Source organism: Camellia sinensis, chromosome 5, assembly GCF_055761805.1.
Source record: "Camellia sinensis isolate YWXY chromosome 5, ASM5576180v1, whole genome shotgun sequence".
Lineage (NCBI taxonomy): Eukaryota > Viridiplantae > Streptophyta > Magnoliopsida > Ericales > Theaceae > Camellia > Camellia sinensis.
The window spans coordinates 125215556-125240078 of NC_138965.1; the positions used below are offsets into that span (position 1 = coordinate 125215556).

Here is a 24523-nt window from a genome sequence, read left to right on the forward strand (position 1 = left end):
ACCCGATTAAGAACATTGTGCCAATACAAGTTTTATTTTTCATTTTCAAATTCAACTCCATTTTCATTTCACGCAAATATGGTGCTTATGATGTAAAATAATAACTATTTTCTTAAAACTACAGGGTTTTCCCCCGATCATAGTTTTTAGAAAAGAGGGTACAAATTTTTGAAAGAAAAAATAAAAGCCTATCTAAAGCTATACATGTGTTGAACTACCAAAATAAAAGAAACTAAAAAAAAAGTACAAAAATCGACGCCAGTCATCTCTAGCTCGAGAGGCCCTCTTCGTCTTCTTCCTCAGAGAGGACTTAGGGGCACTGTCTTCGTTAGCATCGCTATCATAATCAGACTCTGAGCCAAAGTCGGTCTCATCATCTTCGCTCCTTGCCTCAGAGCCAGCCTCGACGTCATCTCCGCTCCCTGACCCCAAGCCTGCATCATCACCTCCGCACTCAGACTCAGAGTGTCGACTCACTGCCTCCTCCTCCTCAGAGGCGCAGGTCTTGGTATCATCTCCGCTCAATATGGGCTCAGACTCGATGCTCTGGCTCTGAGTGCGCCTATCTTTGCCTCGACCTTGGTGCTTACCTCGGCTGCGTGCTGGGGCCTGTCTACCTCTCCTCCTTATTGTCGGAGGAGCAACCATTGGAGCCTCTGCTACTGGTGTCCTCGGTACAGATGGGATTTGGAAAACAAGTGTCGACATATCATATATAGTGTATGTATGCGGAAGGAGTGCAAAAGGTACAGAATTAGTATAGTGCATGAGTATAGTGTGTCAGTGCAGTGAATCAATGCAATGTATGGTGGTATGAATGTTACGATATGCGTATCAGTGTATTAGTGGAAATGTGATAGCGTGGTGCATAACAGTACAAGGTAACAGTGAAATGTATATGGAAAATAGAAAAGATACCTGGATACCATGGAGATCAAGCACCGTGTCTCTCCTCTGCACCATGCCAATCAGAGAAATAACCAGTTGAAGCAGACCCTCTATGTACTCGGTTGGTGCCTACAAGTGCATTTGAATGATCAGTATCTAGAATAATTAATCTCTGGAAAAGGAAAGTACGGTAAAGTGTGGTTCATACTTGAGGTGCGCCAAGGGCTCTGATATACCCATGCCCTGCCTCGGTGGCTCTATCGGGATCTAATAGGCTAACCCGGTCGGCCGTCAATATGTAAGCACAGTGGGAATCACTAGCCAACCAGTAACCTGCCCAATGGGAGGGGACTCTCCAACACCGGCCTCAGCCTCCTGAGCAGCCTTACCCGCCAAGGGGGCACCTGCTGCATCGCCTATGCGAATGCCCGTCAGAAGGGGCATGAGATGAGTCTGGATGAAATTCAGATAATTGCCCTCTACTCTGAAGTAATCAGCATCCAACCCCACCATAAACTGAATAACAGCCCCAGCCGAGAGGCTATTGGCTGTCTTCATGGATGCTAGAGGTGACATGAGAACAACCGAATCAGGCAAGCCTGCGATCTGGTGTACAAACCGTTCACTCAAAAACCAAGCCTGGCAAACTAGGCCTCTAACAAAATCCAAAATCGGGATATGGCCCAAGCCCCGGCATACTGGTCCCTTACACCAACCGGCATCGTCGCCCAAGGCTGCCATGTAATCTGCAAACAGAGAATGTATAGATTGTTAGTTGCCGAAGTATGAATCGAAACAGTAGTAACACAAAAATGACTGTGAGTTTCGGATTACCTCGTCAGCAACCACCGTATCGAAGTATTGGCGGTAGAAGGCGAAGGTCACGTCATCACAGCTCCGACATTGGCACTAACCGTCGTATCACCATCAGTAAGGCACCACGGGGGGGGTCTCATCGACAGGCTCTGGAGCCAGAGCCGAGAAATAAGCATAAACCCATAATTGTGAGAAATGGGCAGCAGTGTTATTAGCAAGTTGTGAACAGATATAAAACACAAAATGCAAAGCAGAAAGCACAATGCATGAACAAATATAAAATAGAAAGTGCAAAGTAGAAAGCACAATGCATAAATAGATGTTGAACATAAAGTACAAAAGCAGAAAGGTGTGTTGCATACCTCCCAGGCTCTCCAGTTGCCTCCGACCCGCTCTCCCCTCATACGAGAAGTGGCGCTCATGTAGCTATAGAATGTGGCGAGGCGAACTCTGCCCCAATCGTAGAACTGCACTCGAGGCAATGTCACGAGGGCGCTTAACAAGTATAAGCCTACGGTGTTCCACCTGTTCGCAAACAAGGTGATACCGAAGAGGAACATCAAGAAGCCCCTGACATACTGCTCTACCTCCTCCAGTGTCTCGGGCTCACTCCTACAAAAGCACTCGACGAACCAGTTGTACCTCACCATTACCAACCTGTATAAAGGTGGGCACGCTCCAAGCAGGTAGATCTATGTTGCCTCTCACTCGCTCATGTCCATGCCAAAGGGGATCGGATCACCTCCGACTCCTAAGCTTGTGATCATGGCAAAGTCATAAGGAGTCATCGTCATCTCCCCAGCAGAAGAGAGGTGAAAAGAGTTGGTGGTGTCCTAGAACCTCTCCACCAGCGCTCTGAGAAGAGCTTGGCTCGCCAGGTGTCGCGAGAGTCCGGTGTAGAATAGACCAAAGCCAGCCTCGTGGACAAGGTCACGGACCTCTGGCGGGAGCTCATAATACCAGTCTCTTGCTGTCATAGCCCCATAACCCCTGTAAGAGCGGGAGTCCTCCTGTGGCAAAGAAATAGTGAATTAGATGAAAGACAGTAATAAAGAGCATTTGGATGCAAGGCAATGTAAGAAATACAATTAAATGAAAGGCAAGAATGCATGCAAAATAAAGTTTGTACCTCATAAGCGCCATAGGAAAGGTGGGACTGAGGCTCTCTCAGCAAGATGTCCTCCGGCACACCATCGGCAAAATCGTCAAAGCACTTGATGCCTCCAAGCGGCAACCTGTGCGTGTGAGGATGATAAGTCATGGGATCAAAGGGTCATACCCTCAGTGGTAGTGGCTCAGGCACGAGCTTTGGAACGAACTCTACCTTAAGGTCAGCCACAATGCCCTCCTCCGTCTCGCCGGCCTCGGCAATCATTGGCTCCTCGATTCCGATATGGGGTAATAATGGAGGTGAAACCTCAGGAGGAGCACCGTCATGTGGAATATCATCGGCCATCTGGAAAGTGGATGAAAAGTGGGTGAAAAATGAAGAAAATAGGGAAAATTTGGAAAAAGTCAACCTTAAGAGCGAGAAAATGGGAGAAAAATTCAAAACCTAGGAAACTTCGCAAAACCTGAGAGAAACTCGAGGGAAACAAGCCCGAAGTGGTGAAAATGCAAAAAGATCAATGAAAACAAAATCTGATCGGTTCAAAATGTAGAAAATCAAGGGTGTTTTGCGAATAAAGTTTCTGTGGGGCGTTGGAAAACACGTATAAAGCACGAATTTAGAGAGAGAAAGCACCTAGAGAGAGAGGGAAGAAGATTTCGGATGTGTGGGTGTGTGGAAAGTGAGGTGTGGTTGTGTTTTAAAGTGAACCTGAGGCAAAAGGACAAATCTGCCCCCATTTTTGCATTAGTGGCCGGCAAGCTTCACTGGTGGCCGGCGATCCTTATTTGTGGCCCAATACTACTTGGTCTCTCTTTTTCCCTAGCAGTGTATGAGAGGTTCTTTTTTGGGGTCCATACTGGTTCTTGAGGGACTCGAAACCGTGTTATGATTGTTCCGTTTCCAATACTCGTTGTGTTTTGGCGCGCGAATGTTCTCCATTTGGCAATATGAATAGGATGTATCCTTTTTGAGCATGTTGTAAAGCCTCTGAAGGGAAAATCAGAGGTTGTCGCCGACTATCATTTTTATTCTTTCTATCAAAATACATCTTTGTTATCTTCTATTGCATAGAATGAGCGTTTCATATACACTTATGTTGCATGTGTGCCCTGCATCGTTCATGATTCATGCATAGAATATGCTTTTAGTTTTGCATAGAACATACATCTTGTTTCTTGCATAAAACATGCTTTTAATTAACATTGGACAACGGTTGTCTATATTGCATGGAACATGCGTTGTCACTGTATTGATTTGTAATCTTGTTTACTTTGTGCATCTATCAGACTTGCTCACTTTGTGCATCTATCGCACTTGCTCACTTTGTGTATCTATCACACTTGTTCACTTTGTACATCTATCGCACTTGTTCACTTTGTGTATCTATCGCACTTGCTCAGTTTGTGCATCTATCGCACTTATTCACTTTGTGCATTTTTTGCACTTGTTCACTTTGTGCATGTGTTCCACTTGTTCACTTTGTGCATCTATTGCAGTTGTTCACTTTGTGCATCTATCGCACTTGCTCACTTTGTGCATCTGTCACACTTGCTCACTTTGTGCATCTCTCGCACTTGTTCACTTTGTGCATCTATCACACTTGTTCACTTTGTGCATCTCTCGCACTTGTTCACTTTGTGCATTTGTCGCACATGTTCACCTTATGCATCTATCGCACACTTTCACTAAATTGTCTATTTATTGTATGGTCTTGTACCTTTTCTCTATATCTCAGGACGCGTGAAACGCAACCCTGTGCGGGTTTTATCTCAGGACGCGTATGAAACACGACCCTGAGCGGTTTTTCTCCTCTTCTCACTATTTCAGCATGATTAGAGTATCTCAGGATATGTGAAGCATGACCCTAGGCGGGTTTTATCTTGGGACCCATGAAACACGACCCCGAGCGGTTTTTCTCCTCTTCTCACGATTTCGGAGTGATTAGAGTTTCTCAGGACACGTGAAGCGTGGTCCTGGGCGGGTTTTATCTTGAGACACGTAAAACGCAACCCCAAGCGGTTTTTCTTCTCACGATTTTAGCGTGATTAAAGTATCTCAGGATGCATGAAATGCAGCCCTGGGCGGGTTTTATCTTAGGACGCATGGAACGCGACCCTAAGCGGTTTTCCTTTTATCTCAGGATGCAAGAAACGCGGCCTTGGGAGGGTTTTATCTCAGGACGCATGGAATACGACCTTGAATGGTTTTGATTTTATCTCAGGAAGCATGAAATGCGGCCCTGGGCAGGTTTTACCTTGGGACGCGTGTGAAACATGACCCCAAGCAGCTTTTGTTATCTCAGGATGCGTGGAATGTAACCCTAAGCAGTTTTAGTTTTATCTTAGGACGCATGGAACGGGACCCAGAGTGGTTTTTCTTTTATATCAGGACACGTAAAGCACGGCCCTGGGTGGGTTTTACCTTGGAACGTGTGTGAAACACGACCCCGAGCGGTTTTCGTTATCTCAAGGCGCGTGGAACGCGACCTTGAGTGGTTTTGCTTTTTTCTCAGGACGCGTGAAATGCGACCTTGAACAGTGTTTGTCTCTCCTCTTTTCATTGTTTCAGCATGGTTAGAGTGTGCATTTAGTTTTTCCCGCGTGGAACCTATTTCGATTTGAGCTTGAAGCTCATCTATTCATATGTTGTTTTCTTGTTATTGCTTATTGCATCTTTTATTGCTTATTGCATCGTCTTGCATGATCATGAGTTTTGAAAATAGCCAGCTTCGCGAAGCGTGTGAGTCCAGCTTTCAAAGTTTTTTCCATGCATATCATTTACATCTTGCCCAAGAACTATGCTGGTTTGATTCCCTGCAAAGGGATACGTAGACAGCTTGCGAGCTCCACCAATTTTATTTATGTCTTGATTGTTTGCCTAAGTCTTACGGTTATGTCAAAATGGATGTCTTCGGGCTTTAAAATTCACTCACGTCACTTCATGACATCGAGTTCTGTCAAAGAGGGGCAACTGTAGACACCCCATTTTTGACCGCCCTTACGACTTGGGTGCCACCGATTGCACACCCAATGGTGAATGCGTACGCTTGTCAAATGCTCGAAGTCCTTAGCAGAATACCTCAGCTTTAAGCCTCAAAACCTTATGAACCTCTTGCCTTGCTTTTGAACCAAAACAGTAGTTTTTCAAGCCTAAACATCCTGTGACCTGCTGACCCATTTGTGTGGATTACCAGCCACTATTGTGGACTACCGGCCAGTAATGTGGCCTGCCAGCCACTATTAGTGGGTTGCCGGCCACTTGCCTGTTTTTTCAGATATTTTTGCCAAATGTGCTAGCTATTTCCACAGGTGCATGCATCAATCCATACATGCCTGTATGGATATTTTTGAGGGAGTCTCATGGTTTTCTATATATAGAGGACCTCCCCTCCTGTTGTAAAGGGTAGAAAAATTTGGAGCAAAAATTTTTCTCTGTCTATAATTCTCTCTCTCTCTTTGAAGTTCTTCACTCTTTGCTTATACACTCTAAACCAAACCTTGTAGTATTTGGACTGAGGTACTTTTGAGCTTGCATTTAGCTCTTGAGGGTGTGTATTTGTTGGTTTGCAACTCAAAAGGGGTATCCCTCTTCAAGAGGTATAATTCTTAGCTTGTTTCCCATCTTTATTTGCCATTTTTTCTATTATTCTTGGACTGGTTTTTGGACTGTTTTTACACTAAAATTTTGGGCTGAAACTTATGGTTTAAGGCCATTTAAGGTAGAGGGGTTGATAGCCCTTCATTGAACCTTGTCTCTAAGGCCTTTGCCCTTGTGTTTCCCACCTTCTCATCAACTTTTTTTGAGCTTTTTACCACTGATTTCCAGATATTTTTCAAAGGCAAAAATCATGTTTTAAAGTCCCAAAACTGGAGGGGTTAGCCTCCCCTCCTTGTGCTTGTTTACTAGCTTCACTTGCTCTATATTTTAGCTTATTGTTCTAGCTATTGTTAGCTTAATTCCAGCACTTTTTTTAGACTATTTTAGCATTGTTTTAGGGTTGTTTTTAGTCGTTCATTACATTTGACCTTTGTGTAGCATGCTTGTAGTGTAATAGTTCTCATAGGTTTGGTGGTTTAGGCCTTAGCTACCAACCTATTTGAGTTGATAGTGCTTATTTCTTGCTTTCCATGCTTGTATTCATATCTAATCACCTTTGCAACCTCCTTCCTTTCTTGGCTTTTTCTTTGCTTTGAAAGTTGTTTCAAACTACTTGTTTGTTTAAGCTTGAGATTGAGGTATTGTGCTTAATGGTTTAATCCCTTTGGGGGTTCATTACCAATGACATGACGCTTCTCTCATGCTTAAAGCAACACTTGGTTTGGTACTCCTTTCCATTAGAGGACTTAAAACTCATTTTTGGACTTAATTGATTAAGGAATGGATGGTAATTAAAATGAAGTAATAAAATTGGGATTAAAAGTGATGCAAGATAATACAATCAACTTGGATCCAATCGGACGTTAATTGAACGTATTGAGTCTTGAGTCGTTTCATACTTATTAGTGATGTAAATGGTTCAAGAGTCAATGTCAACCACGTCTCTTGATCAATCCATGATAGGGAAGGGAGTTTGAGAGTCTTTTAATTGTGCATTTATTAAATTGTGTCCCTTGATTTCTAAGTCATCACGTAATAAAATTGCATCGATTGATGATTGGCGAATCAAGCCTACCCTTCCTTTGACCTATTTCATGATAAGAAGAGGTAGGGTGGACAAACATCCCCTTAGAATATCTAGTTTGTGCTCTGTTTGTCCTCTGTTGCTGCAGGAGAGAACCAGCACCAGTGGTCGGCAGACCACTTCTTCTAGACGGGAGCCCACTATAAGTGGCCTACGGGCCACTACTTTTGGGTTATCACCCACTTTTTCAAGGCAGACAATGCCCTTTTTCTAGTAGAGCAGAGCAGAAGCTGAGGTGCAAAACAGTGCATTTTTTCAACTGTGGTTGTGCAACAAAGGCATTTCAATAACAAAATAGAGAGCATTATCAAGTTGAAATCCATATCCATGCATGAGCTCTCCCTCGATCCTCGGGATCCGTGAAGTGATGTTGTAATAGTATTAGTGTTATGCTTAGAATGAGCTAGTTAATTATGTGTTGTATTTATTTAATTAGCTAGAATAATTAGTTAAATTTGTTGTTGTAATAATTAGTTAACTAGCTTAGCTAATTTATTCATTTGGGTTTGTAATAGTTAGTTAATTAGTTAATTAGCTAGGATTATTCATTCGGACCCCCCTGTGGGAGGGCCAAACATGTAATAATCTGTATGTCTTCCAACCCTACGTCTTTCTCCCTTTTATTTACTTGCTTATGATGGGTAGTTTAGAAACATCATGTTTCTTTTAGCATACTCCATATTTACATTCACTTGTCTTGCATGCATTGAGGCTCGGCTTATCATTCTAACAAAGCATTGTCGTTTAAATACTTCCCTGAAAAGGTACTTAAACCACACGCTGTCAAATTGACTCACATGACGTAATTAGTAGCCGAGCCTATTGGTTGCATATCGCATAGTGTTGCATTAGTCATATTGCATTAGTTAGGAGCATACATGTTTTCTAACTCTTTTGTTTCTTTTGGCTTGTCTTGGAGTATGAGATGAGCATTGTTTGCTTTAGCATATTTCATAAATGTGATTGTTTACATGTCTAGTATGCTTGCTATGAGACTAAGTGCTTAAATGATGTATCTGCTTGAATGCCTGTAGATGAAGGCTAATTGCTTGAATTGGAATAATTTGAGTAATGTTCATATGCGATCACTTTTTCAAGTGGTACATATTCGAAACAATTTTCAAAACAAACATGAAATCAAATGTTTCAATTCTTGCAAATAAGTCTATACTTGTGTGCAACACATAGTAATAATAGCCTAATAATGGAAACAAGAGCATATAATGTAAATAAAATTCACATCACGATTAGTAGAGGCCGATCTTTGATCGAGCGAGTGGGGTGCTCAATTCATGACCTTCCCCTCTCGTACCTAAGTTCCTGAGCCGAGACAATCTTTGTGATGACAGACATATGGCCTTTGGCACGAGTCATAGGTTTCCTAAATTTCTCAAAAATATTTAGGTGGCGACTCAATATCTAACAAAGTAGTCCATTTTTGACATTTTTTATTTAAAATCGATTTTTCAAAAGATTTGTCGGATTTGGACTCTTTGGTGTTTATCTATTTCACATTACACTTGTGAAATCAGATTCAGAACCACGAGAGTCCGAACTGTAGGGCTATTCATATATGAAAGGAGCACGAAAAGTCGAGCTACACACATGCATTTCACTCTTATATCTTTGTTAAGATTCATACTTTGTGTGGGATTGTTTCTATTGGGTTTTAGCTCACCCTATGTGGGAAAATTATTTTCAGGTGTTGGTGAGATGCTTCCGCCAAGGCAATAGTTTCATTTTGCTTACTTGTTGTAATTATTTTGTACAAGTCTCGAGCTTTATCTATATTGGATTTAAATCTATTTTGATGTAACCAAGTATAATCTTGGAAAGTTATAGCTTTTAGGGCAATTCAATTATCTGTTTTACTTCTATTTCATATCCTTGTTGTTGACACATGCTGTAAATTCAGGGTTAGGACTTATAAATGTATATTCGCATGTGCCACGCTTTTATATAACTGAGTCTTATGTAATTGAAGGATATTATACTCTAATTTATATTGTTAATTACTTATCATCGTGAATGGTTTATTGTATTTATTTCGGGGCATTATAATGATTCTTTCTTACTCATTAAACTTTTAAAATTTTCTTTAATTATTTCTCTTTCAAAAACCAATATGACAATTTTTTAAAATTTATATATTTTTATTCTAAAATAGTGAAGCATTAGAACTATGTCATTTTTTTTTTTAAATAACAAAGTATAATTTTAATTATTAATTGTCGATACAACAATTTTAATCTATTTATATTATATATTATAGTAAATGAACATTTGAAACAAAATCCTTAAACTTAAATATAAAATTTTATTTATGAGAGACAAAATATAAAAAAATTAAATATAATTATTGTATTTTTAAAAAATAATATATTATTTTATCACGTGCAGAGTACGGGTGACATGCTAGTAAAAGTTAAATGAAAACTAACCAATAAGGATTTTCTTAATTGTTTAAAATTAAGAAAATTCAATAATTTATATAAATGGGAGCATAAGATTCACTTTATGTAAGTGAAACAATTCACTTTTACCTTCTTTTTCCGATATGGGATTATAAAATAAAAGTTAAATGGAAGCTAGCCAATGAAATTTTTTTTAATTGTTTAAAATTAAGAAAATTTTATAATTTTATAATGACGGTTTGGAACTCCTAGAAAACTTCATTTTAAAAATTCCTTTTTTCTTATATAATATAAGTGAAATAACTAACTTTTGTCTTCTTTTCTCGATGTGGGATTGTGTAAAATAAAAGTGAACAAATGTTTGGACGGGAAGTTTATTTCACGTCAAGCAATCTTAGCAGTTTAATCTCTAATTAGGTCTTTAATTTATTTGGAATCAAACAAATCTAACAAATTTATTTTAATAAAATCGCTAAAATCGCAGTTAAACTAGCAAACTAATCAAACTGAAAACGGTTCAATCTATCGGCTAGGTCAAAGGACCAACCAACTTATACAAAAATCAATTAATTAAAGGTTTTAAATTTTTATTTTAATTTTAAAATTTAAACTGTTTTGAACTGAAACATACGTAACAGTATATGAGATTGTAAAATAAAAGTTAACAGTTGTTTGAATGAGCAGTTCACTTCTAATCAAGCAATCTCGATCCTTCAATTTTTCATTAGGTCAATCTTAGTTTATTTCAAATCAAATAAATCAAAGCAATATATTTTGATAAAACAGCTAAAACTATGGTTAAATCAATGAATCAATCAAACCGAAAATGATTCAGCCTAATCGGTTAAGTCAAAAGATCAACCAATTTATAACAAAATTAATTAATTAAAAGTTTTAAATTTTATTTCAAAATTTAAACTATCTTGAACTGAAACATATACTATATTATAATATTAAATGAGAGTATAAGATTCACTTTATAAAAGTGAAATAACTCATTTTTTCTTTATTTTCTCGATGTGGGATTGTAATTATTTTAAAGTTAAATATTATGATAGTTTCAAAATCTCATACAAAATTATTTTTAAAATCAAAATCTCTCTGTGGAATTGTAAAATAAAAGTCAAATGAAAGCTAGCCAACAGAAATTTTCTTAATTGTTTAAAATTAAGAAAATTAAAAAAAGAAAAGAAAAAGGGTATTGATTATAAGGCTTCTCACTAAAAATCTCCGTTTGCTTATGTAAATAGGAGTATAAGATTCATTTTATATAAATGAAACAATTCATTTTTTTTTTCTTCTTTTCCCGATGTAGGATTGTAAAATAAGAGTTAAATAGAAGCTAGCCAATGGAAATTTTCTTAAGTGTTTAAAATTAAGAAAATTCAATAAGTTATATAAATTGGAGCATAAGATTCACTTTTAGTAAATGAAACAATTCACCTTTTCTTTTTTCTTTTTTTTTCCCGGTGTAGGATTTTAAAATAAAAGGTAAATGGAAGCTAGCCAATAAAAATTTTCTGAATTCTTTAAAATTAAGAAAATTTAATAATTTTAGAATGAGGGTTTGGAGCTTCTAAAAGGCTTCTCCCTCAAAACTCCATTTATAAGATTCACTTTATATAAGTGAAAAAACTCACTTTTTTTTTTCTTTTCTCGATGTGGGATTGTAACACTTTATATAAATGAAATAACTCATTTTTTCTTTCTTTTCTTGATGTATGATTGTAATTATTTTTAAATTAAATATTATGAGAGTTTCAAAATCTTATACAAAATTATTTTTAAAATCAAAGCGTCTATGTGAGATTGTAAAATAAAAGTTAAATGAAAACTATTCAATGAGAATTTTTTTAATTGTTTAAAATTAAGGTAATAAAAAAAATGAGTATGAGATATTGATCATAAGGCTTCTTACTAAAAATCTCATTTTACTTACATAAATAAGAGCATAAGATTCATTTTATGTAAGTGAAACAATTTATTTTTTCTTTCTTTTCCTGATATGTGATTGTAAAATAAAAGATAAATAGAAGCTAACTAATGAGAATTTTCTTAATTGTTTAAAATTAAAAAAATTTAATAATTTTAAAATAAGGGTTTGGATCTCCTAAAATGCTTCTCCCTAAAAATTTTATTTTTCTTATATATATATATAGAGAGAGAGAGAGAGAGAGAGAGAGGACTTTTAGGTAGAGATGCCCAATTGCAAATAATAAAAATAAAAAAAAATTTGCACCACACATTGCAACAACATAAACTGGTTTGCTCACCATTATTGACCCTAGATGTTGATTTTATTCATTGGTGGTGTTACATATATTAATTAGTGTATTAATTAATGTATTAAAATTAGTTATGATATTATTATTAATTTTATTTATTAATTACATTACAAATCTTAAAAACTTCTTAAATTATATCCCATCATCAATTGGTACACTAGTTAGTATATTAATTGGTACATATAGCATAATTCTTTATTCATTCCATTTTTTTTCCCTATTGATGGCAACAATTAATTTTTTTGATTTATTCAATTCTTGGTTTAATAAGTCAAGTCAATGGAGTCTAAAAGACGTTGTTGATTGATGATCTTAAGGTAAAAGGCTAGTAGTAGTGGTGGTGGGGGTGGTGAAGGGAAATGTTTGGAGGAAAGAAAATTTGGCTATGGAAGAAGAAAATATTCATCATGCAAACCATGGTTATCTGTTGCATGGAGCAAGGATATGCAGTGTGTTTCTATCAAAGATGGTTGAGCTGCCGATGAAGGCCGGAGCTCCAGTGAGAGCTTCCATCATGGTCTTCCTCATCCTCTTGATTGGTGCCTTTATATCCCTCCTTTGGATTGATGTTGTCCCTGTAAGTTTCTCTTCCACAACCTCATTTTCCGGAAAAATCACCAATCCATTTCTTTTCTTCTCTTATATATTGCTTTTTCTCCATGCACCCTTGAATTAACATCATATAACTCACCATGAATCAAAAGAAGAGGCTACAAAGTGTAGAGATGCCAATAACAGACATTGAGCGTGTGTTTAGCTTGTATTATGAGATAAATTTTCAAAAAAAAAAAAAAAAATTCCTAGAGTTTAGAAATTTTTTTGATTTGTTTGGTTGTATATTTTGAAAATAGTTTTATAGTTTGATAGTTTGAGATGATTTGATATTTTGTTATAGCTAAATAGATGTGTGTAAGAAAAAAAATAATTGAAAAGAGGAGGGAGAGAGAAAAAGTGATTGATTGATGTGTAAAGAAGAGAGAGTGTGTGTGATTTTGGAAAAAAAAAATTTTAAAATTTAAATCAAACAAACTTTTGAAAATTTTTCTTAAAATTTGTATTTTGAGATGCAAACTAAACAAGTCCTGAATATCTGGGTGAGTAAAAAACTAGAGAATTTGATTTTTGCTGGTGTTTTTTAAACTTAACTCATACCTTTAGTTTATTAGTAATTGTAGTTATTCAAAATTTATTTTGTAAGAATCGGTTCAAAAGTTGTGTGTGTGTGAAAGAGATTTCATTTAAACAATTCATATTTTTTTCCAAAATTTTGTCCGTAATAAATTTTTATTTTTATTTTTACAAATATATGTTAAATTTTTTTAATTTTTAAATTCATCTAAAAATCAAACGTGTTGCCAATCCATTTCTTTTTGTTCAACTCACTATCATATATGAATATTCCATGAATCTACCTTGGGAATTGGGATTGTGGTTACATGTAAAATAAGTAAACCAAAACACTGCTATTAGTGAAGGAAAAACTTCTTTTTGGGCAATATTAGCTTAATGAGCAATATTAAGGTGGTGTTTGGCAAGTTGATTTGTGGTTAAAATAGTCACAAAAGATAAAATAGGTTATTTTAGTCAAAACAAATAAAATATCACATCTAACTCATAATCATTACACTTTTCTCTTACGAAAAAAGTCAAAAAGTCAAAAAATCTTCCCAAACTAAGCTTTTTAACCCATGTTAAAAAATCAAAAAGCTAAACTTTTCAGAGGGTGTTGTTGGGTCTTATGGCTCATTATAAAATTTATATTAATAATCGAAATTGTTAATATGTAAAACCTCATGTTTATTGTATATCAATAAACACATGATCAAATTATATTGTGTTAACGGTAATTATAATTTAATAATAAATTGTTGATGCAAATGTAATTTGATCAAGTGACATTCAATATCTGATTAACGTGATTTTTTTTAAGGATGAAATATTCAAAGAACACTACATATTAAATGGTTCAAATTATTGATATAAATTCCGTAATAAATCCATATAAACCGAACAATATTCTCCAATTAAAAAAAATAAACTTTAGTCATAGAATTCGTCTTCTTCCTATTAGAAAACTATTTGAACGATGCAGCAACAATATCAATACCTAAAGGTTGGAATAATCACCTCCTTTAACAAACGTTCTGTATGTATGTATCTGATTATTTATTTTGTTATATATTTTTTAATAAATATTACGCAATCTTGTGATAATGTTATCATATTTTATAATTTAAAAATAAAATTACATATTTTTGTAATTTAAAAATATTTTAATAAAAAGTATGTAATATTTAATCATGTACTTTAATTTGTGATTTTTCCATAATAATAATGACTTTTGAAAACTTTAAAAATGATGCTTTTACAAAAGTGACCCCACAAATAACCATCCCTTCAGTTGCATGTATGTTGTTAATTTAATAGTTACAGGAGAATCTTTATTTCCATCCTCTCAGTCTCTATCTTTCAAGTACTAACCAAACACAAGGATGCCACAACTCTCAATTAAAAATTTTAGGATTCCTTTAGCTTGGTCATTTTTTATGTTTTCTTTTTTTAGACATTTCTATAAATTTAAATTTTTTTAAAAAAGTTCAAAAAATTTAAACTTTTTTTCATAAAAAATTTCAACAAAATTTGGTTAATTTTCATTTTTAGTGAACTTAAAAATAAATAAAGAAATAATTTTGAGGATTGTCTAGTCTAGACCAACTTTAAAAGTAAAATCTTTTGACATAATTTAAAAAAAATAAAAATAAATAAATAAAGCTAATAAAAAGCTAACTTATAAATTGATGACAAAGGAAATTCTTTTAACACTATTGTGAAGAGAGAATTTAAGATATGGGACCTGAGAGAAATGAGGATAGTGACACTTAACTAATTATGCAAAATAATATCTATCATAAATTCATGAAAATGACGTGGTTGGCCATTTGTTTTTTTTTTTTTTTTTGGTCAAATAAAACCCACAGTCCCTATAATTTTTTGCTTGTGTTAATTTGGTTCTCTTAATTTTATCAATTTTATAAATTTTGTTCCTTATTTTTTTGAAATTGTGTGCATTTTGTCCAAATGATAACAACTGTTAAGAAATCAAACAAAAATCAAGAATAAAATAGTCCATTAAAAATGGAATGAACTATTTAAATTGGATGAAAATCTAGGAGCCTTTACACAACAAAATTTTCTCCTTACCCCCTTATTTTTTATTTTATTTTATTACAATTATATCCCTAAACAAAATTACCAAAAAGTATTAAGATTTAAAAAAATAAAACCCCAAATTGAGGTGGTTGGGGGACAGCAAAATTGTCGGTCGTGGTAGTTGGGGGTTACAGGGGTGGTGGTTGCGGTGTGGGAAAGGCCATTGGAGGTGATTGAAATGGAGGAGAGGTGGTTATTGAGTTACGATTTGGAATACTAATGATGTAAAGAGAGGATGAGATGTTGGGGATGGGGATACTTTTGGGATTAAGGAGAGTGTAATGAAATAAAGTGTAAAATCCCAAATTTGAAAGAGGATGTAATTAAGAAAAGGGTGTAAGCAATTTTTTGTATGTGGTGTAAGTAGAAGCTTCTCGGAAATCTTTCAATATACTTTGGGAGAATGAGTGAATGAATTATTATACCTTTTGATTTTAGTCTAATTGCTAAAAGATATTATCAATTTGACTAAATTGACACAATACGAAATTTTCAAAAATAAAATTAATTCAATTAAACTATAAAGATCAAACTAACATAATCACAGCGTGAAGTGGGGGTACAAGGAAAAAGGTGATGTAAGTCCACTCTTTCAGCGCAGGGCACAGTTCTCACTTGGGTAAGGAATCCAAGACAGACGGGATCGGATTGGCTCAAAACCCCTTCTTCACTACAGTTGTTCCAAAAGTCTCCTAGTTGAGCCGTGTCCAATAGACTCCCTATTCTGCTCATCCCCTTCGCTGGCTGTTTGATCGGGATATTATACTCTACAATTTACACTTCTTCCCTCTTTAGTAATGACTTGTGAAAGTATATATCGATTCCATTACTCCTTTTGTCTCTTTCTTTGTTTACTTTTTTACAATCCAATAGTAACTATCACATCTAAAATAACTTGTAAGATAATTTTTCTCATTCATGAAACTGTCTGAAATTATTACAAATAAGTTTTTCTTAATTATCAAACTATTCAAAATTTTAAATACAAAACTGTAAACACATCGTGCTTTTACCAACCACTGGTGTGTATATATATTTCTATCTTTCTTATTAGTTTTTTTCCAGCCTACTATTTCAGGTATTTCACTTCAAAAGACAATTCTACCCTCTAATAGTTCTGATACATATCTGCACGGAATCAACTGTTCCATCACATGTCCGACTCATTCTTCAGCAACAAACAAATCAGACGAATCCTCATCGTCGTCCGGGACATGCCCGGAGTACTTTCGATGGATCCACCAAGACCTAAATCCATGGAAGGAAAAAGGAATCACTAAAGAAATGGTGGAAAGTGCTGGGAGCAAAGCATACATAAGAATAGTAGTAGTGAATGGAAGAGTATATTGGAAGAAGTTGAAGTGGGTGTTTCAAACAAGAGATGTGTTCAATATTTGGGGCATATTGCAACTGTTGAGGTTATACCCTGGAAAGTTACCAGATTTAGATATCATGTTTGAGTGCGGAGATCAACCAGTGATTCAAAAGAGTGACTATGGTGGATCAAATGCCAACAATGTGACTCCAATGTTTCACTATTGTGGGGGTGATTCAACCTTTGATATAGTTTTTCCTGATTGGTCCTTTTGGGGTTGGTAAAGTTTCTCTTTTTATTTACTTATTAATTGTTTTTAAGTAGGAGTAATATTGTTATTGAAATCTCTTTGGTATATAGCTCTTTAAAGAGTCACTACCACAACATAGGTACATTATTACGTATTTTTTTAAGTATATATTACGTATTTTTATGACAAATGTTATGTAACTATCTAATAAACTTATGATAATTTGTGATTCATAAATAAAATTATCCATTGCACATGTTTTCATCAAACATTATTAAATCACAAAATACGTAATATTATCACAAAAATATACAATTTTATTTTTAAATTATAGATTATCATAACTCTTTACATAATATTTACTATGAAAATAGGTAACATGTTCAAGAAATGTAATGTATAAATGTTGGATCTACTATCTCTCTGTTCTAATGCATTGTGTATGAGAAACTTTTGGGCCCATAATGGACCCAAAGTGTTGAGATCTACAAGCTTCTCAGAGTTTGTGTATTAGGGAGGCTGACTCATCTAGAAACTAATGAATTAATAATTATTTTTTAGATAGAATGAGTAATGTTATGTATAAATAAATTTTTCATTTTATTTTTTAATCATCAGACACAAAAGTAACAAAGTACATATTAATAAAAATTACGTACAACTTCTATTTTTGTGTTTAGTGACTAAAAAAATCATTCAAGCAATCAAATTATGTATAATATTTTCCTTTGTTATGTAAAAACTCACATCAGATTAAAAAATTGGTGACATATGTGCAGTGAGATAAATAATTGTTTAAAAAAAATTACATACCCAAAAAAAAAACTTAAAAAGCGTACAAAATTTGAACTTATATTATAAATTTTAAATTAGTATGGTTAGGATCACATTCAGAATGAATCTGATCTCTACATTTTAAATTCTTAACATTTTTTTTGAATTTACAATATTATTTATATAGACAGGTGTATTTTAAATCATAAACTATTGCAGTAACAATTTCTTTTATATTTTTGCAATAAGCCTGTGAATTTAAAATTGGGACTTATTTGTACCTAAAATTTGAATGCATGATAGAGATTGAATCAGAATATTGTAAAATTTATATATAGAATGAATTTGAATAAATATTAATATTTTAAAATAAAATTTATAAATTTCTAATCTAAGTAATATTCTTGAATATTTTTGGAAATGGCAGGCCGGAGATCCACATAAAGCCATGGGAAACCCTTAGGAAGGATCTAGAAGAAGGCAACAAGAGAGTGAAGTGGATTGATAGGATACCCTATGCTTATTGGAAAGGGAACCCAAGAACAGGTCTAGTCAGAAATGAACTTCTCAAATGCAATCTCACTGACAGACATGATTGGCGTGCTCTCATTTACGATTTGGTAACAATTTCTTCCCTTTCTTGTTACAAAATTAGACAATCCTTAAATCGATGTAAAATTAACTTCTCACCCTTTATTTTTATAAAAATTCATTTTGATCCTTCAAATTTTATGGAAAATATTTAAATGCCCAAATTTCACTTCGTGTTTTAATTTGATCGTATTACCAACATTTTAAAATTTAAGAGTTGAAAATATAAAGGATGATTCCGAACTTTTACACTGTCATAATCAACTGGAAGTGGGTCTCACATAATCAATTTGATGTGAATCTGGTTTTTATGAGCAAGGAATAAAAAATATAGTAAAAAATGGTGCATTTATAGCCGGGCTGTATTATTAGTAAGTAATGTTATAACCGGGCTGGGCACTACTATTATTCTTACATGATATTTCTACCACTAAACACAAAGGAGTGAGAATTAAGATTTCAAACTTTAAAGAACATCTCATGTGCGGGAAATCCCACATCGGTCTGTGAGAGACTACTTTCTCACCTTATAAGCAGGCTGGCTCCTCTTACTTTGCATAGGTCTTTTCCCCCAGTGGGGGAGGAACAAAACCGTGCGGTCGGAATGTCAAAGCAGACAATATGTGCAAGGCACGAGGACCGGTGGTTTTATTTGGCGCCGTCTGTGGGAACTCCTTCCGGGGTGACCAGAGCCAGCGCGACTGGGGGCTATTGTGCGGGAAGTCCCACATCGGTCTGTGAGGGGACTACTTTCCCACCTTATAAGTAGGCTGACTCCTCTTACCTTGCATAGGCCTTTTCCCCCAGCGGGAGAGAAACAAAACCGTGTAGTCAGAATGCCAAAGCAGACAATATGTGCAAGACACGGGGACCGAGTAAAAAAAAACAAAAAAAAAAAGGAAAAGTAAACTATGCTTTAGCAGACACAACATAGTTCTAGGATATATTTCTAAGAAAATGTATTGAAATTCCAAATATATCACTATCCTCTTTTTGAATAATACTCTGTTTCTTATTTTCTTTTTATTTTTATTTAGGGAAATTATGCAAATAATCCATGTAGTTTACACAATGTGTTAATTTAGTCTCTGTATTTTTAATTTGTTCGAATTTACCTCTTAATTTAACGGATTATGTCTTTTTAATTTAATAGATAATGGTTGTTAAGTTAATTTAACGGAAGGTTAAACAATGTATCAATTTGGTATCTGTACTTTACATGATGTGTCAATTTAGTCCATGTATACCAAATTGGCACATTGTTTAACCTTCCGTTAAATTAGCTTAACAACTGTTATTTATTAAATTAAAATGATACAATCCGTTAAATTAAGGGACAAAATTGAGCAAATTAAAATTATATAGACCAAATTAACATATCGTGTAAACTATAAAAACTATTTATATAATTTATCTTTTATTTTTTAGATCTCAATTTCATTGCATTTAGCAATTTTGCAGGATTGGGAACTTGCACGTAAAGAGAGGTATAAAAGTACGGATTTAGCAGAACAATGCACTCATAGGTAGGAAACTAAATCCTTATTTATTTTAGCATTTGTGCCTTAAATTTCGAATTGCTTTGGTAAATGAGACACTATCTTATCTAGCCTGATGTCTTACTTTGAGTTGTATTTGCACAGTATAGTACTTGCACAGTATAACTTGCTTCTCGTGCATAACATAAAAGAGACGAAGCTATAGCTTGGCTAGGCCTAAGCTTGAAGATAAATTGGTAATATTGCACAATATTATTGAGGTTAAATTAGTAATGCTAGTGTTAAACCAATTTTTTTTTTTTTAATTTGTTATTTTATTTGTTTTTGTTGTAGACAAAAACTTCTTTCATATTTTCTCTCCAACACAGAAAACTAATGAGCCCAAAATAACTCCTACACATTCTATATATATATATATATATATATATATTTTTTTTTTTCTCTCTCTATTCTCTTTCAAGATGAGGACACAATAGTGTAAGAGATATTCAATTTTTTAATTCTCATATTCTTTTTGTTAGAATTTGATCCATGTATTCATAAGTGATAGTTACTCATTGAATACCTCATTCTAATAGCCATTTTAACACCGATCTAAAAAAAAAAATCTAGGAAAAAAAAAAATTAGAGTTATTTTAACTCATTTTAAATAGTTTATTTAGACACTTGATCTTGTTTGATAATTTTTAGTTTTAATTAAAAAATCAAAAAAATCACTATAAGTGATCACATTTTTTTTTTTCTATTTTTCTACGTATCTTTTCATAAAAAGTTAAAAAATTATAAAAATAATATATTCTTAAACAAGGCCTTATTATTGTTAGTCATTTATTGTTTTTAATGCTAAGTATGGTACAAAATTAATCATTGATGAATTTCACTATAAAAAAAGCATAAAATGACTCCAGTATAAAAAATATATCTCTTATTATTCTTTCATCTAGCATTTTTGTTCTATTTTACACCAATAAACTTCTTCATCTTATTAGAGATGGCTTCTATAGTGTTTAATTTTTTTTCTATGTACATATAATTTATATTGTACATACATTTATGTTTATGTGTATCTTGAAAAAATAATTTATTCGTCTTTTGACCATTCAATAATAAAATTTTAATTTCGTCCCTGCGTACAAAAGGTTTAACCCCTAACAATAAAATCTTGTACCAAATATTTTATTTCATTCCTTTTCATCATTCCTCTCATTTTTTTTAAAACTAATGTCACACAGATACAAGATTTATGCTGAAGGAAATGCGTGGTCTGTGAGCGAAAAATATATTCTTGCATGTGATTCTATGAGTCTGCTGGTTACACCGCATTACTACGATTTCTTCACAAGAAGTTTATTACCCTCAATTCACTACTGGCCAATCAACGAGAACAATATGTGCAAATCTATCAAGTCTGCAGTCAACTGGGGAAACAAACACCCGCAAAAGGTAATTAAATTTCTCTATAATACAAGATTCGCAATTACCAACTAAAAATATTTATTGCAAATTAGTTCATTGGGCTTAACAGTTTAAACCGTTGAGCCTACTAATATTTTATTTTCTGTTCATTGCATTTTTGCTATATGGGTTATAGTTACAACATAAATGATCTAATTTTTTCAAACACCATATGGTTGCATAGCCAATCAATAGTATTTTATGATTTTCTTATATTATTCTTTTTCTTTTTCTTTTTCTTCTTCTTCTTTTTTTTTTTTTTTTTTTTTTTAAATGAACCATGAAAATACATAATTTCGTACAATTAGATGGGCAAATAGCTAATGTGGTATTCTTGAAAAAGTAGATAAAACTCACCTTATTTACAAGAAGTAACATATCAAGTTATCACGTGTTAAAATCACTAAAAATTTAAGACAAATTATAGAAATGGTCCCTATAGTTTACCAATAGTTTCATTTTGGTTCCTCTACTTCTAATTGCATAAATTTCGTCCTTACAGTTTGGTTTTTGGCTCTATGTGGTCCGATAGTTGATAGTCGTTGGGCTTTTGGACGGAAGCCCCATCGTGCCTTGCACGCACGGGACTTGCTAGGGCAAAGTTGTCATTTCGACACCCCCCATAACTGAACTGGTGCAAATTTGGGCCAAAATACCATGGCCAGTCATCCTCCCGAACGACCGCTACTACCAAATTTCCTTCTTTTGCCTGTCCAAAATCTATCCAAGCCAGCCAAAATATCTGTCGGCTAGCCAAAAGACCTGTACGGCTGGCCAAATCATGCTTCAGTGCTGGTGCTATTTTGGCTCAGTTCTGATTCTGTTTTGGGCATGTTTAAGCTGCATATTGGCCTCCAAGAACATGGTAGCATCAGAAGAAAATAGATTAAATTCATATGGATAAAATATATTATATCGATCAATTTAATTTATCATGAACAAAATCAAAACATAATCTAATTAATCATCAAAACACAATATGGCTAACATATTCTTATTACCTTTTGTCATTGTATTGTTCTATCTTTTGGAAATGCCAGTCAATATTAAAATCAAAACATAATCTAATTAATCATCAAAACACAATATAGCTAACATATTCTTATTGACTTTTGTCATTGTATTGTTCTATCTTTTGGAAATGCCAGTCAATATTACCAAATCACAATACATTATACATTTGTATGTAATCCAATTGCAGTCTAAAATTGATCACAAAGCTCACAAAATTCAATACATAATGTTCAAATGGCATTGCAATTCACAAAAATACAAAAACCATTTCATTTAGCCATTCAGACAACATTACACATGGTTATCATTGCATATGCTATTCTAGCATTGATCACAAAACTAACACAATCCAAATTCAAAACATTAAAACATGAAACACCTACATCTACAATTCTCATTCCCATTCCCAAATACACAAAAAAGAAAGCAACCTAGTTTATGTCGAATCATTGTCATTGTTGCTACCAGCAACTTCACCATCTTGCTCTGTTGTGAGGTTGCACCATAAGAAAAATATCCATGACATCACGACAAAGATCAGCAGCTTCATTTCTCTTCCTCTATGCAATTAGACCTGGTCTTCAATGACCCCAATTCTTCTAAGTAATTCATTAATCACCTCTTAAACTCGGGCACCAGAAGGAGGATCAACCCACATGAAGAACCCACAAGCACTCATAGTCTGCATTTATCAAACAACATAAAATTTAAACGAGAATGATTCAACAAAGGATAAATATATATATTTTCACTTACTCCATATCTGCATTTATTAAACTACCAAAAAAATTCAAAAGAGCATGATTCAACAAAGGAAATATATATATATATATATATATATATTAACTTACTCCATATCAAGGACAACCAAGAAACCTTTTTGAAGAATTATTCTCAGTCCAAGATGTTCATACTCAAGCCCTCAACTTACATTGGCAACAGATTGATTCCATTTTCTTTCTCTCCTCTTCTTCATCTTGCCCTCAACCCACATACGTAATATATCATGTACATATATATGCCCTGTATCAGTTGCAGAATTGAGGAAAATGGGTGGGGGGTATCGAAATGACAACCTTGCCCTTGCAAGTCATGTGCATGCAAGGCACGCGTGAGTTTCCGTCCAAAAACCCAACAACTGTTAACTATTGGACCACATAGAGCCAAAAACCAAACTGTAGGGGCAAAATTGACGCAATTAGAAGTAGAGGGATCAAAATGAAACCACGGGTAAACTATAGGGATCATTTCTGTAATTTGTCTAAAAATTTAATATCATTAGTAGATTATCAGTAGTTTAAACATGTAATCGCTTTGTGCCAATGGCCTTTGGACATGATGGCATCACTCCTACACTCTCTCCTACACTCTCTCAGGAGAAGTTAGATGTTCAAGTCCCCTCCCTTACTTTGTAATATTATGATGTTATTATAATGTGATGGGATCGATTAATGTCTAAATTATAATGTGTGTTGCTTTTTTCCTATTGATCGAGTACAAAAATGCATAAAATAAATTCACCTGAATGTGGCCCACATTACATTCAAGTTTTGAATAAATTTTTACATATTTTTTCATAGTTCATAGGATTGATACTAATTTAAAAGGTTTTTTTTTTTATTTTTTTACCAAGTATTGTAATGTGTGTCTCCATTATGATTCACAGGTTCAGGAGATTGGAAAGGCTGGGAGCAAGTTCATTCAAGAGGAGTTAAAAATGAAGAATGTATATGACTACATGTTTCATTTGCTATATGAATATGGAAAACTTTTGAAATACAAACCAACTGTACCAGAAGGATCAGTTGAAGTGTGCTTAGAGACAATGGCATGTTCTGGACCCGAGTTGGAGAAGACGTTTAAGATGAGTTCTAGGGTGAGCGGTCCAGCGGATACGAGCCCATGTACCATGCCTCCACCTTATGATCCTACAACTCTTCAATCTTTTCTTGAGAGGAAATCAAATCTAGCAAAGCAAGTGGAGAGGTGGGAGGCTAGTGAAAACAGATAATTGGAAGAGACCAATTTAAAAAATTTGAAGACAATTTTCTTCTGCAATCATTTTCTAAGTAGTTATTGATAAGGAAAGTTTATCCATAAATCCCATATGTTTGAATGTTGATCCATTTAGTTCTAAGAGTTTTCTTATTAACCAATTAATCATTTTTATTTTAGAAAGTTATATTTATTTAATTTGGTGTCATTTGAGTTTAAGTGAAT

General features: G+C 34.1%; 1 protein-coding gene across 1 annotated transcript; it reads left to right on the forward strand.

The window, feature by feature from the left end:
• The first annotated feature begins 12414 nt into the window (after window positions 1-12414).
• On the forward strand, window positions 12415-24496 carry LOC114315346 (uncharacterized). The gene is made up of 6 exons (XM_028261964.2): window positions 12415-12772; window positions 16471-17000; window positions 18172-18364; window positions 19797-19861; window positions 21067-21277; window positions 23970-24496. The coding sequence occupies exons 1-6, from the start codon at window positions 12581-12583 to the stop codon at window positions 24312-24314; spliced, it is 1536 nt and encodes a 511-aa protein (XP_028117765.2). The 5' UTR covers window positions 12415-12580; the 3' UTR covers window positions 24315-24496.
• Window positions 24497-24523: the final 27 nt, after the last annotated feature.